The following is an 18,612-nucleotide window of genomic DNA, read 5'->3' on the forward strand; positions in this document are numbered from 1 at the left end:
TTTGAGGTGAACCGAATCAGATTTAGATCTGAGAGCAAAAAACGTACCTCCAAAATATTTGGAGGCAGTATAGTCTCCATATTCCATCCCACAGCACACCACATTTAAGTGGGGAAAGCTAGATATTAGGCAGTACTGGCCAGAACCTGCAGTTAGCAGACGGCCTGCACAAACAGATGCATCTTAACTGATGGTCTAACCATGGTCAGGCTTTAATAGACATCTCTGGGGCAGGAGAGGTGAGGAGCCAGTGCAACGCTGGCCAAGCAGATGTGCTATTTAATAAGCCTGATTCTGAACTCACACCACTTTTCCACACTTGTGTCATTGACCTCTTTGGAGTTACTCCTGATTTACCCTGGAGCGAGTGAGAGCAGGAAGAGCCTTCTTCAGAGATACAGCTGAGCATCTGGTCAAAACCTAGGCAGACTGGAGGAGGTCCTACAAGAGACATTACCCTTTGGTTTCAGCTGATAATGTCCTTCATGGGAACCATGAGTCACCTATCACAGAATGAGTTAGTGTCTGGAAGAGTGAATCTGTTGAGTATATCCAGGAGCAAGTACATGCTGTCATTGGCCATACTTGTTATGGGCAGCAGATATCCTGACAGAGGTCTCTGTAATCTGCTTGACCCCAAGGACTTTGATAATGGTACAGGGGACACTGGCGTTTGCTTAAAACAGAACAGAAGCCAGGCTATCTTGGAGCCTATGACAGTGTGAGGGCTCCAGTCCAATATAACCTCTGGAAGAGATTCACTTCCATCATCAGAGCGTTGATGACAGCCTGTGATATAAGTTCGCTGATTATTCTGAGAAGATTCAGCTCTGACCTGGGCCTGGAGGGATACAAGGAACATAGTGGTGGAAGGAAAGTAACTGCCAGGGGTCTGGCCACGCAGTCCAGCCAGGAAAAGGATGGGGCCATCAGAATGTTACCTCAGACTGGTATTTGGCTGAGGAGCGAATGAGTTCTGGGCTACCGATTCATGTTCAACTCCAAAAGATCTGACCAAAGCTCAAGTATGTTGTCAGAGACTACAGGTTTCAAACTCTGAACTACAGGAGTCTTGGGTGCTAGTAAATGCTGACCTGCTGACAGAGCGTAAGGCAGAAGCTGCACCTGAACAATGGATTCCAGTCCTGGAACCTGATTGGTCCACAGCTTCTATATAAACCCAGCACAGGAACAGGAAGTCATCCATGCAACTTGCAACTTCAATCCACCCTGATCTGGACTATAGGCCGGACTTGTGCTTCTGATCTCTAGTCTATTGACTGCCTCTGACCCTCTGGCATCCTGGCCTGGCCTGACTCTGGTAACGGTTGCTGATTCATGGTTCTGCTCTCGTGTGTCTACTGCTTCTGATCTTCAAGTATCCTGACCTGGCTGATTCTTGATTCCTGTCCCATGATTCTGGCTCTGACCACTAGATCTGGCTGGCCATGACACATGTGGACAAGGGTGATTCAGTTAATATAGTGTATTTGGACTTTCAGAAAGGCTTTGACAAGGTCCCACATCAAAGGCTCTTAAGCAAAGGAGGCAGTCATGGGATAAGAGAGAAGGTCCTCTCATGGATCAGTAACTGGTTAAAAGATAGGAAACAAAAGATAGGACCAAATGACTGGTTTTCACAATGGAAAGAGGTAAATAGCAAGGTCCCAAGGATGTGTACTGGGACCTTTGCTGTTCAACATAATTATAAATGATCTGGAAAAGGGGATAAACCGTGAGGTGGCAAAGGTTACAGATACTAAATTACTCAAATTAATTAAATCCAAAGCTGACTGTGAAGAGTTACAAAGGGATCTCACTTAACTGAGTGACAAAATGGCAGATGAAATTCAATGTTGAGAAGTGCAAGGACTTCACATTGGAACAAATAATCCCAACCATACAAACAAAATTATGGGATCTAAATTAGCTGTTGCCACTCAAGAAAGAGATCTTGGCGTCACTGGGGATAGCTCTGTGAAAACATCCACTCAGAGTCCAGTGGCAGTCAAAAAAGCAAACAATGTTAGGAACCATTAGGAAAGGGAAAGATAATAAGACAGAAAAGATCATAATGCCACTCCATAAATCCATGGTGAGCCCATGCTTTGAATACTGTGTGCAGTTCTAGTTGCCCCATCTCAAAAAAGATATATCTAGAATTGCAAATGGTACAAAGAAGGGCAACAGAAATTATTAGGAGTATGGAAAACTTCCATAGGAGGAGAGATTAATAAAACCAGGCTGTTCATTTTAGAAAAGAGATAACTAAGTGAAGAGATATGATAAAGGTCTATAAAATCATGAACGGTGTGGAGAAAGTGAATAAGGAAATGTTATTTATTCCTTCACATAACACAAGAACTGGGGGCCACCCAATGAAATTAATAAATTATTAAGAATAAGAAATTAATAGTGACATTAATAAATTAATAATAATCCAGGTTTAAAACAAACATACGGAAGTGCTACTTCACATAAAATACATTCAACCTGTGGAATTTGTTGTCAGGGGATGTTGTGAAGACCAAAAATATAACTGGGTTAAAAAAAAATTAGATAATTTCATGGTTAGATCTATCAATGGCTATCAGCCAAGATGGTCAGAGATGCAACCCCATGCTCTGGGTTTCCCTAAACCTCTGACTGCCAGAAACTGGGACTGGACAACAGGGGATGGATTACCTGAAAATTTCCCTGTTCTGTTCATTCCCTCTGAAGCACCTGGCAATGGTCACTGTTGGAAGACAGGATACTGGGCTGGATGGACCATTGGTCTGACCCAGTGTGGCCGTTCTTATGTTCTTTACCTCACAAACTTTTCCAAATGCTTTGTAAACTTGCAGACACAAGTACACACTTGGTGAATCTGTAAAACATTTAAAACCTTCTCCCCTGTTACCGAGATCAGAATCTGACCCTTGCTAATTACAAAGAAAAGAGAAACCAAAGCAGTTCAAAAGCACAGAAGAGAGCTAATGCTATAAATCAATTGCTAAGCAACCGCACGGGTATCTCTCTGATCATGACAGAAGAAGATTTCAACAAAAGGCATCATAATAAAAACCACCAAAGATTCAGAACGGGAAAGAAAAAAGTCATATTGTCCTCTGCTCCCTTTACCAGTGCAGGATTGTTCCCGGCAAAATACTTCATTTAGTCTTTTATAGCTGACCCTGAATTTTGCAGGGGAGAAAACTGACACTTACCAGCCTGGTACACTTTTCAAATTTTCCTTTGGAGACACAAATCTTTTTCTCTCTTTGTAGTTTGTCTTCAAGGCAGAGAACTGAAAGGTTCTTTAATCCTCCAGGTGATTCTCCTCCTTCGTGCCGCTTCCATAATCCTGCCTTTATCACCCGCAGACAAAAATCTAACGATTAGTGTTCATCCGATATTGGTTTTGAAGCTGCCCCCGTTTCTGATTCAGTCCTATTAAGCCTGTTTGATCTCAGAGGGCTAAGGAGCTAAGCAGTGCAGAAAATTTAACAGGGACTGTGGATTAATCTGCATAAATAAATCTTCTTTAAAACACCAAGTTACTGATGACTAAGTTACAATTTTTTAAAGTAGATTTTCTGTGCTTTCTATGCAGGAAGCCCCAGCTCATAAAATACCCATCTTTAATGACATTCTCCAGACTCACTAGTTGTCTCTGTAAGAGGTTGTTTCTGGCATTGTGCTTTGATAATACAATATAATCTGATAAAATTTTGTATAGCAGCTTTTATCCAAACTCTCTCTCACAATGCAGTCCGACATGTCATTTTCTTCTCTTTGTGCCATTAAGAGATGCAGACAAGGGAAGAGACTCAAAAAAGATCTGAAATTAAATGGAGAGTTCATGAGCTGGGGAGATCCAGGAGGCTATTCCAGGGGTAAGGAGAGGCAGAGGAGAAGGCTGTTGCACTGTGAGAGAAAAGAGTATGAGAAGGAGCAGGGCTGTGGCCATTGAGCAGAGGGGAAATGGAGCGACATAAAGGTGCCTGAAAGTGGGCAGAAATCACCCCTGTGCAGTATAAACGTGAAGGGATCAGAGGTATAGGCCTAAAGCACTGCACTACAGCTATTCTCTGCTTCCCAGACAAAGGGCCATGGCAAGAGAGGTAAGTTGGAGCAGCTGGGCGGGTCCAAGTCTTGCAACATTTGCGGTGTTTCTTAAAGCCCCAGCACCCAGAGTCACGGGATGATGTGAGCCCCTCCGCTGTCATTTAAATCAATTGAGTCGCTGGCCTTCCCGGGTGCAGAGAGAAGCTTGACAACGGGACCAGCCTGCGACCCGACGGCAAAGAAATCAACGCAAGTCTGGTGATTTTGGGGGTTGGCTCGTGGGTTTGGAGCAGCCGGGGTGAGCGATGCTGCGCGCCTGCCTGCCCCGAGCCCGGGACGGACGGGGGGTGGGTGAACGGGGTCCCAGGGCCAGGAGCGTGCGGGGCCGGCTGCTGGCCTGAGGGGGCTGGGAACGGCCTCCCACCGGGGCAGCAAACACCCGGGATCCTGGAGGATCCTGGGGGAAGCGTGTCGGGGGGACTCCGAGGCCCAGAAGGTGCCAGTTGGGGGGAGGGAGGGGAGCCCTAGTCAGGCCAGGAAACAACAGGGGGAGGCTGGGCGAGCCCAGGAAGGTCCCAAGGCTGTGGCAGTGGGGGAGCTGGGCTGGGGAGCCCAGTAAGGCCCTAAAGCGGTGGGGGCTGGGCTGGGGGAGCCCGAGCCCCAGTAAAGCCCCCAGACCTGGGGGGGAGCCCCGATAAAGACCCAAGAACGGGGGTCGGGGCTGAGGGAGCCCCCCAGGGCCCTAGAGCCTCGGGCAGGCGGCTGCTGAGCCTGGGGCAGGAGGAGGCCAATGACCGGCCAGGACTACAAGCCCCAGGGTGCCCCGCGCCGAGGGCGCATGCGCGCTGGGCCCGCTGTCTTCGCTGCGAAGGAAGGCGCTGCCCCGGGAGCTGGCTGCTGCCCGTGCCCGCGCCCGCCTGCCCAGCGCCGGCCGGAGCGACGGTGAGGGGCGGCCCCGGGCCTCTGACCGGCGCGCGAGGGGGTGACCGCGGGGGTCTGGCCGCTGGGGGGGGGGGGCAGCAAGGAGGAGGGTGACGGGGGGTCTGGCCCCGGGTGGGGGGCAGGAAGGTGGGGGGGTGACGGGGGGTTTGGCTCCAGGTGGGGGGCGGAGGGGGAGTGGCTGGGGGGGTCTGGCCCTTGGGGGGCAGCAAGGAGGGGGATGACTGGGGGGTCTGGCCCCGGATGGGGGGCGGAGGGGGAGTGGCTGGGGGGGTCTGGCCCTTGGGGGGCAGGCGGGGGGTGACTGTGGGGTGTGGTCGCTGTGGAGGTGGAGAGGGGTGCGGGGGGAGGAGGGTAACTGGGGTCTGTGGGTCGGGGTGTCTCTGGGAGCGAGGTGGTGGGCGGAGTAACTTGGGGTCCCCTTGCAATAGGACGGCGATAACTGGATCCTTCCGTTTCCTCCTTTCCCCTAGTGAGGAGTGCACGTCTGCAAGTTCAGGGGATTTGTCCGTGTCTAGCGCTTGAACCGCTCCTCAGGTTTGGTCACTTCTCATTACTCCGGGTGGACACTTCACTTACAGCCTCTGTGTGTTCTGCAGACGGAACCCCCATTGTAGTATTCAGTCTCTTCTTCTTCCTCCTCCTCCCCCAGTCACCCCGTCCCCTCCGATCTGACAGGGCTTGTCCAGCTCCAAGGGCCTCCCTGTCCCTCACCGCAGCGTGGAGCCCTGGTGCCCCGCCGGGATACTCAATTAGCCCTCTCTGTCTCCCTGCCTAGAGCGTGTGGGTGTCTGCCACCGTCAGCCCCTTCCAGCGTGTCACACCCAGCTTAGCAAGCAATCTGTCGGCATTATTCACTTCCCCTTGCGGAGTGCGCACGTTCAGTTTAACATCACTGCTTCAATATCTACCGTCTCTGCTGAAACCTGACCCCGGGCTCTAGCGGGTGGTAGTGGCAGACACCCTCTTAAATATGGCAGGGGAGACTCAGTCCAGTCATTGTTCCACAAATAACTATACCTCAAGAGTTTAAAGTGGCACCAATTAAAGCTAGTCAATTTTTTTAAAATGAGTAATAGTTTCAGATCCCCCACCTGCCCCTGAGTCCTTCTGCCAATGTGTGGGGGTTTAAAATCACATGTTCCTACTATTTTAAATGTCTCCCTCCCTTCCTCATTGCTGTATGAAGAACCTTCACAGACAACAGGGGAAACTGACTAGCCTGGAAACTGACTTGCAGGAGGTGCTGTCAAATGTGCAAGCTGCAGAAATAGAGAGAGGCTTTGTCCTGATCACAGCCATCCAGGATAGCTGCACCCGTGCAAACCCCATGGATGCACAAAGCAGCACAATGTGACCTGGTGCAATGTGGCAGTGCTTGGAGCTGGGGTAAGCTGCACTGGTGCAGAGCATAGCTTTGCCTGTCCCTTGCTAAGGTTTATGCGGGTGCAGGCTGGAACTGAACCTGTCCTTGTCTTTTTGCTCTTTCTGTAACATTAGGCCTGGTCCATGCACAGAAATTGCACCGGCTGAACTAAATGAGTGCAACCCCCTTGCAAGCTAATTTGCAATCTGCTCCTCATAAGCTGATGTAAACGTCCCCATTGTGAGGCAGATATGAATTTAGCTTGCAAGAGGTTTGTGCCAGTTTAACTAAATCTGTTCAGAAACCCATTTAGTTCAATCAGAGCAATTTGGGTGTGTTAGCCAAGCCTTTGCATGTTCCTTGTAGAAATACTTTCAGACAGATGCCTAGTTTTTAAACTGAAGGTGACCCTTTAAGATAGCAATTTATTTTGGTCCTCAAATGCTATGAAATGTCTAGGTCCTAAAGATTTTTTTAATCTGGTATTTTTTAAAATTATTTGCTTAGATACTCAGAAGTGAGTTCTGTGGGAACGGCCTTACAGAAATGAGAGCGATTCGGTTCGTTTTTACTTGGGGTTCAGTTTCCAAAAGCGCCAAAGTCCCATTTTCAAAAAGGACTTGGGCACTTAAGAACTTAAATTGCACTGAGTTTCAGTAAGATACGGAGCACTTAGGGTGCATCTGCAGAGCAAGCAGGATCCAGCGGCGGCTCTGGAGCCCATCCTATTCCCTAAGCTTCAAATACCAAACATCAATTTTTTAGTGTTGTAGTGTGAGCCCTGGGCTCTGATACTCACTGCGGTGGGATCCTGCTCACTGTGTAGAGGTGCCCTAAGTACCCAGGTCATTTTTGAAAATGAGACTTAGGCACTTCTGAAAATGTTACCCTTTGTCTTAATGGTAGGACTTTTCTTCCTCAGGGTCTAATCCTGCAAACGCCAACTTTCAATAGTCCCATGAGGACACCATGCCTGGTACTACTGGATGCGGTCCTTGGTTCTGCCCATATGGGTCCAGTTGTAGGTTCTGGACTTTAGACTGTCAACTGTTCCTGGCAATTATCTGTGGTATTACATGGCTCCCCATTACTATAATATCTAAGCATTTCACAATCTTCAATGTGTTTATCTTCACAATAGCCTGTGCTGTTATCCCCATGTTACAGCTGAGGAACAGAATCAGAGGGTGACTTTCCCAGGGTCACCCATTTAGTCTGTGGTAGAGAAAGGACTTGAACCCACATTGCCAGTTTCCCACACTACTGCCCTAACCACCCAACCACTCTTCCTCAGTGATCTATGGCTCTGCTATATAAATAGTAATTTCTGAGTTAGATTCTTTAAAGGGACAACTTTTTAATAATATTTCCAATCAGATTTGCTTGCCCGTGTTCCGAAGAGCACTTGGTTTACTAAAATTGACCTAGTGTTGAAAATCTAATTTTCTTTTTGCTGTTTATGCTGATCATTTTTTCTGATTCTCTCAGACAAGGCAATAAATATCTATTTGAGACAAGTTTCACTTTTGCTTCTATTCCGTTTCACTTTCAGGCTTTCATTGGGATCACTCCCCTCCCCCAGGACAGCATGTTTGTTGAAAAGCAACTTTCTTGTTTTGCATTTGAACCAGGTCCTAAAAAATCTGTATGAAAACCTTTTCCACTGAAAAGAAATGAATGGATGCATTTCTGTTGGGTTTTGATTTGGTATAAACTTGTTTATACAGAATCTGAAGTGTTGGCCTGCATTGAGTTGACATTGTTTCTTTAGTGCAAATCTTCCTGATTAAGGGTCTGATCCTGTGAGGTTCTGAGTGCTTTCAGCTCCCCTTGGCTTCAATAGTGGTTGAGAGAACTTAGTATTTAGCAAGTTGGTCTCTAAACTAATGTGATCTGAGAGGAACTCTCTGCATTAAGCTGCGTCTACACTACAAGATGAGATGTGTTTCCCTTGCTCATGTACACATATTGAAACCCACGAGCATGTTCTTGGCTCCACGCAGCTCAGCTGTGTCTCTGCCCATGCTACAACAGCTAAATTGCTAGTTATACTAGTGATCGCTCTTGTTGAACTAGCGCGAGTTTAGGGACTCGCACCCCTAGCTCATGGCATGGATGTAGCCTTAGTGTCTCTTGTACTACTAAGAAAATTATCTGCTCTAAAGACATAGTAACTCTAATATAGTTAGCTTCTAGTTATTCTAATCTTGGGCTATATTTAAGGCACATCTCCATCTTGTGCTAATCCCATCATAAAACATGGAAGGGAAAGGTGGGTTTGTGGTTGAAGGCCTGGCCTAGGACTTTGAGACTTCAGCTGAATCCCTGGTTCTGCCACAGACTTTCTGGGAGACCTTGGGCATGTCACTTAATCACCATGCCTCAGTTTCATCATCTGTAAAACAGAGTCAGTCCTTCCTTTGTTTTGTGAATTTAGATTGGGACAGCCAGTGTCTCAAAGAGCAATGTGTATGTACAGGGCCTAGCACAATTGGGCCCCATCTTGGTTCAGGCCTTTTCTGTAAATACTGATGATTCAGCATGATAGTGGTAGTCTCTGGAGCTGGAAAGTCATTCTGATAACCTTGAATCAGGTTGCAGTCTTACTTTTTTAATTTCCGTGAACGCCCTATGTTTGCATAGCATACAGTTCAGATATCTCTTACATGAGACTGCATGATTTCCTTCTCCACTTTTGCAATGCATTTGCTAACAATACTTTCTCTAGAATCCATGCGGGTCTGCATTTCTACCTTGAAAATGCTCCCTTGATGTTTTGTCAGACTGAGAGTTCCTCTGTAAAGGAACCTTGTGGCTAGCAAATTATCAATACATGCTCAGTGTAAATGCTCAGTGGTACTTATGCAAGTAGATATGAGCAATGCGATGTTCATCTCTTCCAATGCATCCATACTTGTGGTATGCCATGTCTCGTTAAAGGCCCCTTGTGTCTCACTGAGCTTCAGCTTGGCATGTGCCAGTATGGAAGATGGTGTTATTTGACGTGACTTAAGTGACACAATGGCTCACCTGCCAAACTACTCTGAAAGCATGTTGGAATACAGCTGCCAGAGCAAACAGGGAGTCTACTCTTCTGATGTCTTCATTGTAATGGGTATTGGAGCCTGTTACCTTGCAGTTTCTGGCATAGTTCTATTCCTCAGTCTGGAGAGGAGGTATTCGCTCCATGGGTACACAAGGTGTGATTGCAGCTTGAATAGACATGCCTAGATAGCGCAGACATACCTAGGTACCCATATCTAGGTGTGCTTCGGCATGGCGAGCCCTGCAAGTTATGACCCAGTGGTCTGCGTGGGCTTGTACTGCCCATGCTGCTGCAGCTTCACTGCTCCAGGATGCAAGCTACCTAGATTACAGCTGGCTAAGGTACGTCTACACGAGCTGCAATCACACCCTATGATTGCAATATAGACATACCCTATATCTGGGGGAAATGAATCTGAGTTACCAGTGGAGGCGTCAGTGAAAGCCTGGTGCTCTCTGGGCTCAATTTCCCATCGCTCTCGCCAGGAATACCATGCCACACGCAAGTGGGCAAAAAATCATCCCGGAGTCACTGTGGAGAGCATACAAATGAACACACCACACACAGCTCAGAATTCTTATCCAGAGTCGTGCCTGAAATAGGCTTACCCCTCCTGGGGGCATGCGTTTCACTCTGTATCTCGTTTCATTTTCCTCCATCAAAGGGATTTTTCCTTTTTTAATATGATTTTTTTGAATGGAGGGATTCCAAATTTTTAGTGGGTGGGTTTTATTTCTTAGTTTCTTTTGGCTGCCAATCCCGCTACCTCTTACTGTGAGTGCCACTGATGGCCAAAAGAAATGCAGACACAAACACTACCCTAGAGTTGACCAAACTGCTTCTGTTCTGTTTTTGATCCTCTTTGCTCAGTGTCTCTCACCCATCATTCTGGCTGGTCCCCTTACTGGTTCTATTTGCCTGTTGTGCTAGGCGCCAGACAGAAACAGTAAGAGACAGACCTGCGCCAAAGAGCTTATAGTCTAAACAGACAAAGGGTGGGAGGGGAAACAGAGGCCTAGAGAGCGGAAATGAATTGGTCAAGGTCACACGCGAGATCAGTGGTGGAGCTGGGAATAGAGCCCAGGTCCCCTGATTCCTAGGCCAGATTTGTGGTTTGCTTGGTCTTCCCATTTCTCTCCCATGAATCCCAGGCCAAGTTGGGGTTACAGGCCATAGTGTTCCCTGAACCCCAGACTCAGGGTTAGCTATCTTTCTACAGGATATCCTGTAGCCCAGAGAGGTGCAGAAATCACTGGGTGAAGGTGTTTGGCCTGCGTTATGCAGGAGGTCAGACGAGATGATCAGAATGATCCCTTCTGGCCTTAAACTCTATGAATTAAACTGGTGTGGTCCTAGTAAGTTTCACCACACTGCTCCAGGTGGGAACAGGCTGGGCCTGAGTCAGCCTACCGTGCCCAGGAACAGCACAAGTACCTGAGATTTCTCTACAGATGGGGGACTCACATTTCTTTCCAGATAGCTGCATTGGCACCCACAGCGAGCCCTGTACAATGGGTGACAGTCACGGCAGTGCCCCTGCTGTTCCTGTAAATTCACAGCAGAATGAAACTAGAATTGCATTAGAGTCACTTTGGGGCTTTGCAAACACCATGCGTAGCAGCTGGGCTGTTAGTTTGATCATCTCTTTGGGATTTCTGAATTGCAAGGGGGGGGTGTCAGCTACCTGCAATCCCCTAACAAACATGCCTCCTGATGCTGAGTTGTCAGCCTGTTACAGACCACTGGCTTAGTGTAGCCCAGACACCTAGACGATCTTTGAATTCAGAGATAGTCCTGTCACCATGATTATCTGTAGTCGCTTGTTTACAGACCGCGCATTTCCTAAGTGTGGTGTTAGTGATTCTTGCAAATCTTTTCTGGGCCTCGTCTTGTTCAAATAACATGCTGAACAGTCCTGTGTTTTCAAACAGCGGCTTTCGACATTTCCAGATTACTGTAACCCTTTCAGGAGTCAGATTTGCCTTGCGAACCCCCAAGTTTCTCTTCACTTACAAACGACTTGCTTACAAAATCAGACATAAAAATACAAAAGTCTCACAGCCCACTATTACTGAAAAATTGTTTACTTTCTCATTTTTACCATATAATTATAATATAAATCAATTGGATATAAATATTGTACTTACATTTTAGTGTGTATATATAGAGCAGTATAAACAAGTCATTGTCTATGACATTTTAGTTTGTACTGACCTTGCTAGTGTTTTTTATGTAGCCCGTTGTAAAACTAGGCAGATATCTAGATGAGTTGATGAATCCCTTGGAGGATCTCTGCGTACCCCCAGTGGTATGCGTACCCCTGGTTCAGAACTACTGTTTTAAAAGAATCTCACTTGAAAACCACCTAGCATCACAGCACAGATTTGTCTTTTTCCAGACACAGGCTGCTAGAGTGTCACTGAGTTTTTATTAGCACTGATGAGTTCAATCCAGAAACTTTAAAGGGACACTGTCAGATGGATTGCAGAGCCAAAGTTCAGATTTTTATGCATTTAAAAAGGCTTTTGCACAACTGAATGGATTTTTTTTTTCCAATTTTTGTTTTAAATGTCAATGGGCTTTTGGTTTGACCGTTGCCTGGCAGTGTTGTGAACCTAGTTCAACAGCTCTCTGCTAAGGCCTGAGAAGCAGAAAGTGAGGGTGAAGGAGAAAAAAACTGAAAAATATCAAACTGCTTTTGTTGTCAGAGTCCCCCGTCCTGCAATCAAATCCAGGAGGGTGGATCCTTGCATGAGGCTGTGCCCAGGGGCCGAGATCTCCCCATGCAGGTCTGATTACAGGATGATGGGAGCCCAAGTTAATAATTAAGTAGCATAAATGGTGAAAAATAAACCCGAATTTTAAAATCTCCAGTTCTAATAGTTATTATCTGTATTGTGGTAGCACCGAGGAGCCCCAGCCATGGACCAGGACACTATGGTGCCAGGAGCTGTGCAAACACAGAACTAAAAGAAGGCCCCTGCCCCAAAGAGTTTACCACCTAAAGTGCTGTTAATAACAGAGAAGGAATATTTTTTAAAACTAAAGCGAAGTTGTTATGCTGTTAGATTTAGCACTGATGTGTAGCTACACTATCAGGGGCTGCAAACCTCTCTAGGACTGGACCCTTGAATGTAGTAGCTGACGTGCAGGGTCCTGTGAGTTCTGTGGGAGATGTTATGTATGTTGGTAGTCCATTGCTGATGATGATGACCATACTGTCACAATTCTCATCTATGGTGCATACAAAATCACAGCCCTATATTTCACTGTTCCTAGACTCCACAGGTAAGTGACAGAAATGCAGTGGACGTAGGATATATAAAGTGTCAGCAACCAGACTGAGAAGTTCATAAAGTCCTTATCACAATTTACCTCAAACCATTTCCTGCAGCATGGTAGATATGCAAGGAGCAAGGGTCAGAGTTCAGGGTCTAGGTGACCTTAATTTTGGATTGTAGGCTGTCTAATATTTGTGTGTCACTGTTGGAGGAGGGGGTGAGAGTGCTGTTAGGTGTTTTCTTTAATGGAAATAAAAAACAAACTACAGATTTCTCTTGGGTTTCCCCTACCTTGATACCCTTAAATAACCAGAAACATACAGTCTTCACTTCAAGTTGAAGTTTTGCCCGAGACATGGAACTTGCATTCCTTATTTCACAATCCTTTCAAACAGCTATAGGCTAGAATTCCATTTACATGCATGAACTGGGAAGGCCCCACCCCTTTAGAATGTCAATTTTCCGATCCAGGAAATAGTATCAGTTACCTACTGGGAAGTGAATTTTCATTTACACTGAACTCACTTGCAGCCAATCAGGATGCCCTGATTTGCATAATATTGCCAATTGGCTGCTGCGACTCAAGCTATCTAAGCATTGTTGACCCCCAAGGAGGTTAACAGTAGACCGTTTGTTACATGACTGTTTTCAGCCAATCATGAGCCAGGATTTTATTGTACACTAGATAAGGAGGATGTCTACGCCCATCTGGGTTTTGAGGCTGCATTGAGCGGAAGCTATCATGTAAGGAGAAAATATTAATAGATCTATTTCTGCTGTGATCTTTTTTTCCTTCTATTGCCACTACATTTTAAAAAGAGCACAAACAAATTGTGTGATTCCACCAAAACAGAGAGTGTCTCCCACTGATGGCCTGCTTTGCTGATGGTTATACAGGCCACTGTATATTTGGAAAGCAAGGAGCCCTTTGTCTAGAGCTGTTCTTCCTTTTCCCAGTGGGGTGCAGAGTACCCCGTACTTCCATACACTGGGCACCAGAAAGGACAGAAAACTACAGCAGAGCTCTGAACTGAGATGATCCAAGCTGAGCTCGGAAATTCTGACAGTAGCAGCCTTGCCAGGTGCCTGTGTGAAATCCAACGTAAAAATAACTGGCACATGTTGGGATTTTGCAGCTGGGGTTTGTTAAAGTGACTTGTAATTCCAAGCAGTAAAATAACCACCCTGGGGCATTAAGGGGCACTAAATGACAGCAGCAAATGTCTCGTCCCGCTGGCGAGATTCTTTTATCATCAAATGATCTGGGGGCGTCTAATTTGCCTGCCAGTGGCTTGTAAGCACGGGGGTGTTTGGTAGAACCGCACAGGATGACTCATTAGCTACATTGCCATCCTTTTCTTTAAAATACATCACCCTCCTTTTGTGAGCGCGGCCATCTGGGTGTCTCTCTTTTACTCCATATGGCTGAGTTTGAAATAACAAGCTGTACGAGCCCTCCCTGAGTGGGGGAGGTGGCGGCCCAGGAGCGTGGGCTGCCCAACGTCCCAAAGGGCTGCCATCTCTGCAGAGCCTGCATACTCCAGTTGAGCCATTCACTGCTACCTGCCTCTCAGGAGACGCGGGCCTCTTTGTTAAACTGTTGTGATGGAAGAAACCTTCCAGCCGACCGATGGTTGCTCTGTCAGCTAAACTGTGCCCTGCTCTCCGGCTTGCCTCTGCTCTTGATCTCCCCAGGATCCATGCCATTGTAGAAGACTGTCTGTTAGCATGCCGTGGGATTCACAGATTGACCCCAGGACTGCGGGGTGTGGGGAAGGGTAGGGATCGTTTTGGGTGTGGTGTGAGTGTGCAGAGCCTGGCTAATGGGAGCCTCATCCCAGGTCAGGGTCTCTAGATCAATCGCAAAACAAATAATGAATAATACTGGAAATTATGGGTACCTGTAATGCCACACGTTGGCCTGCTTGTCAGTGCTAACATAATGTGCTTGACGTACAGTACTAGAGTCTCTGCCCCAAAGAGCTTACACTGTCGATTTGATTGTAAACCCCCCTCCCCCGGCCCCCAACATTGGCAGCAGGATTCTGGCATGAGTTGTACCCCAAACTGCATTTAACTCGCTGGTTTTGAAATTGATTATCTTCCGAGTTACCACTGCCCCTTGGATTGTTTAGCAATTTAACCTCCCAGTTGTCTTTCATTGAAAAACATATGCCCTTTCCCCTGTTCATGGACTGTGCCACCTACCTGCTGTTAGCTCAGAGCTGTCCTCCTTAGCTCTGTATGTCTTGTCTCTCTCTCTCTTGGCAGGCCTGGTATACGCCCTTGAAGAGGATGGTTTGAAGGTGGCGAACAACGCTGTCTGACCTGGCTCACTTTCAGCCCTTGGAAAAATGGCAGCAGCGCTGGGTGCCGGCAGTGGTTCTGCCGGACCATCTGGGCTCCCTCATTCCATGCCGGGGCACGCTGCCCTGCCCGCCGTGGCCGTATGGGAATGGCAGGATGAATTGGGCAGGTGGAGACCGTACAGAGGGAGTGTGTGCAGCTACATTGAACAGGCTCTCCAGGCCCCTCCACAGAAGGGGAGACGATCGGGTGCCGGGCAGGCCAGCAGCAGTATCCCATTGGGGCAAGCTGATGCCACACTGGCCCCTTACGTCATCGACATACCAAGCCTGATGCAATTCCGACAGGACACAGGTATTTGGATCCCTTTGCACTTAAAACTTCACTGGGATCGCTCATGTGCTTAGAACTGCACATGTGCTGAAATGCTTTGCAGGATCAGGGCCTTAGAACTGAATACCCTCCTCTCACCCCCCCGCCCTTCAGAAGAGTTGCATAAAAAGGCCTTTTTGTGATTAAAATTCTCATGTCGGATTCCCTTGCTCCCCCCCCTGGCTGCGGCACGAGCTGCTCTGGCTTGGCCCGGCGCCCTGTGAAAGCTGCTGCATTAATGCTTGCAATCGCCACAGAATGACGTAGGGCAGTGCCAGAACATGGCCCCTTCAGACTGATTTTTCCTTTCCCACTTTGGGTTTGTTTTTTTCTTTCTTCCGGGGAGGAGGAAGGCTGGCGTTTGTGGGTGAGGCGCAGGATTAGGAGCCAAGAAATCTGGGTTCTGTTCCCACTTTTGCCCCCGACTCATTGCACGACCCATTGAGTTCACTTAGCCCTACAGTTTAGTGTCCATTAAATCTGGATTATCACCTTTAGCACCTAGGGATTGACTTTTTTTTCCTCCAGAGATACTGAGCGTCTGTAGCTTCCATGAGGTTTTTGTGGGCTCATCACCTCTGGAAAATCAGGCCTGGATGTCTCAAAATGAACACCCAACATTAGTGGCCACTTTTGAAAGCACAGGCCTGTCTGTGCCTCAGTTTCCTCATCTGTAAAATGGAGCTAACACCTGCCTCCTGAGGTGTGACAAGGCTTGGTTCACTTTGAGGGCCTTAGAGACAGGCAGACATGTTCAGATTTCTTGAATACAGTAAATCAGCCATGTTCTCAGAGCGGGAGGGATGATCAAATGATTCCTAAATGATAGGCAAGGAGACAGGCTGTAAGCAAGGATGGACGTGGCCTGCTTGGTCATGTTTACAGCTCACATTCCTACTTTATAGCTCTAATGTGAGTCCGCATGAGTAGCGCAGAGCTGGACCGGGCTCTCCTCAGGAAAGTACCTGGAGCTTTGAAACCTGGCCAGGTTTAATGTTTAAACCATGATTTGAGGACTTCAGTCACTCAGCCAGAGGTTAGGAGTCTATTGCAGGAGTGGGTGGGTGAGGTTCCGTGGCCCGCAATGTGCAGGAGGTCAGACTGGATGATCATGATGGTCCCTTCTGACCTTAAAGTCTATGAGGAAGGTGTCCCAGGTGAGGGACTTTATCAGCAAGATGTGTGTGTTTGTAAGTATCAGCCTTGTGAAGCTGTCACTGGCTCAGCACCAGTAGCTTGGATTATTCGTTAGGCACCAGTTGTCTTGTTTGGATGGGGCTCCTAATTCTCTGAAACCTGCTGCGCAGGTCACCAAGAAGCCACAGGACTGCCTCTTTCCGTCATGCTCCGTGACAAAACTGTGAATAGAACCCAGGAGTCCTGACTCTCAGTCCTTGCCCCGCCCAGTAGTGAAGGGTCCCCTCTCTCTAGGCCCCCGTGTGCTCTCGGAAATGGGCCCTTTTCTGACAAGGGCTACCGCAGTGTGATGGAATCAGTAACAGTAATGGCTTTGTCACAGCTACGTGATGGGTTGAAATGTTCTCCACACTCAGCTGTGGATCTGGTTCTTAGTGTAGATGGAATCTTGTGAGCAGCTGTGGTGGAGGACCACTAGGAGCATGGTTCTGTCCTCCTGTGAATGGAAGATCTTCCCGCAGGAGAGCAGCAACCTCTCTGAAAGTGACTACTAATGCCCGGAATATCTTGCATCTCTCTGGTCCCTTTCATCGCAAAGGATTCCACAGCGCTTCACAAGCTATATCCGCGTAGGGACTGCTGAAATGCAGCCAGTTCAGGTGGATGGAGGGTAGCAGCGAGGGTGGAGGAGTGAACATTTTGGCAAAGGACCTTGGGGTCAAACCTCTACTTTATGAAACATATGATGGAATCTTTAATGTCAGGGCAGCTGACTCAGTTTTGAGGATCTTATGTGAAAGTCCCCTCCGCATGAATACACAGAGCTCACTGAATTGATCTTGATCTTGAAGGGATGAGGGGCCGAGATGACCTGGCTGGGTTTTGGTCTTGTTGCCGCAGAGGCCGTAGGGGTCTCCGATGCATTGCTCACCCATGAAGCCACATGCTCGGTTTGCATTTCAGTATAATCAGTTAAAGCTCTCTTGTCCCCTGCTCTCTCTCCTTCTTGTGGTGCGGTTATATTCAAAGTGCCGTGTCTTTGAGCAAGGCTCCCTGCCGTCAAACAGGAACGGTTTGTAAATGATCAGCCAGCTGACCTTTGTAACCTGCTAGAGAGAAAATAAACTCTACAGGAAACGTTCCTATGAAAAGCTTTAAAGAGAGCAAAAAAGAGGCCATTGCTTTCTACCCGCTGCTATTAGACAGGCAAATAGGCTCTTCCAAGGAAGCTAGGAAGAATAACAGGAAGCCAGTGTTAACAGGTCTCGCATCCCCACAGAAAGGGAGTGACAGCTGCAAAGGCAGATCTCAAACGCTGGATTAGGAGCAAGCCCCAGCTGCTGGTCTGGGCAGCGTAGCTGGAAGTAAATCTCAGGCAGCCTCCGGAAGTGTCCTAAAGTGACCGCTGTCCGTGTGTGTGGCCAAGATAGGAACGTCAGATGCCCTGCTCGCTGGGTATCCCAAGCTGGTGCCACCTAACGCTGTATGTTGATTCCCAAAAGCTGCCTCTCCCCGCAGCTGGTCAGTGGGTGCTGCGGTTCCATGCTCTGAAAGCCCTTGTGCTGCGTTTATCCTGCAGTCTGCTAGCGCAGGAGGATGTCACTGCTGGCTTTGAATGCTAGCCCCCAGCTGAGTGTCTGTCTCCCACCATCCCCTCTTCCCACAGCGTCAGTGTTACAGACTCTCTGGTGGGCTGCGTTAGCTAGCGGGGTGGGGTTTGCTCTACCTCTCCTAAATCCTTGGCTTTGCTCCCCTTCGAGGTCGTGATTCCATCCTACCCCCCACCCCTCACACGCATTCCTTCCCTGTGTGTTGTTCCAGAGGGGTAGCCATGTTAGTCTGTATACAGCGAAAACAACAAGAATCCCGTAGCACTTTAAAGACTAACACATTTAATTTCTGCAGGTATAAGCTTTCGTGGCTGCAACCCACTTCGTCAGATGCAAGAAATAGAAATCAGAAGTGGGTTGCAGCCCACGAAAGCTTATGCCTGCAGAAATTGAATGTGTTAGTCTTTAAAGTGCTACAAGACTCTCGTTTTTTCCCTGTGTGTCTCGCCCTTTAATGGCAGGTGTGCTGCGGATTCCCGTGTGCTGTGAGATACCTCCCCTCCT

At 47.7% G+C, this 18,612-nt stretch overlaps 1 protein-coding gene across 5 annotated transcripts in view; it reads left to right on the top strand.

The window, feature by feature from the left end:
• Positions 1-4,918: 4,918 nt before the first annotated feature.
• The window catches only part of DTX2 (deltex E3 ubiquitin ligase 2), a 58,848-nt gene continuing 45,154 nt past the window's right edge, over positions 4,919-18,612 (top strand). For 4 of the 5 annotated variants that reach the window (XM_067537811.1, XM_067537812.1, XM_067537813.1 and 1 more), the window contains exons 1-3: positions 4,919-4,992; positions 5,463-5,526; positions 14,954-15,343. In XM_067537811.1, coding sequence (XP_067393912.1) covers positions 15,037-15,343 — 307 coding nt within the window. In that variant the 5' untranslated portion in view covers positions 4,919-4,992; positions 5,463-5,526; positions 14,954-15,036. Of the gene's footprint in view, positions 4,993-5,462; positions 5,527-6,280; positions 6,379-14,953; positions 15,344-18,612 lie in introns of those variants that run through there. The other variant, XM_067537815.1, reaches the window with a different exon arrangement.

The sequence above is a fragment of the Emydura macquarii genome, unplaced genomic scaffold (genome assembly GCF_026122565.2).
Source record: "Emydura macquarii macquarii isolate MOO-44397 ecotype Brisbane River unplaced genomic scaffold, CSIRO-AGI_Emac_v2 contig_450, whole genome shotgun sequence".
Taxonomy (NCBI): Eukaryota; Metazoa; Chordata; order Testudines; family Chelidae; genus Emydura; species Emydura macquarii.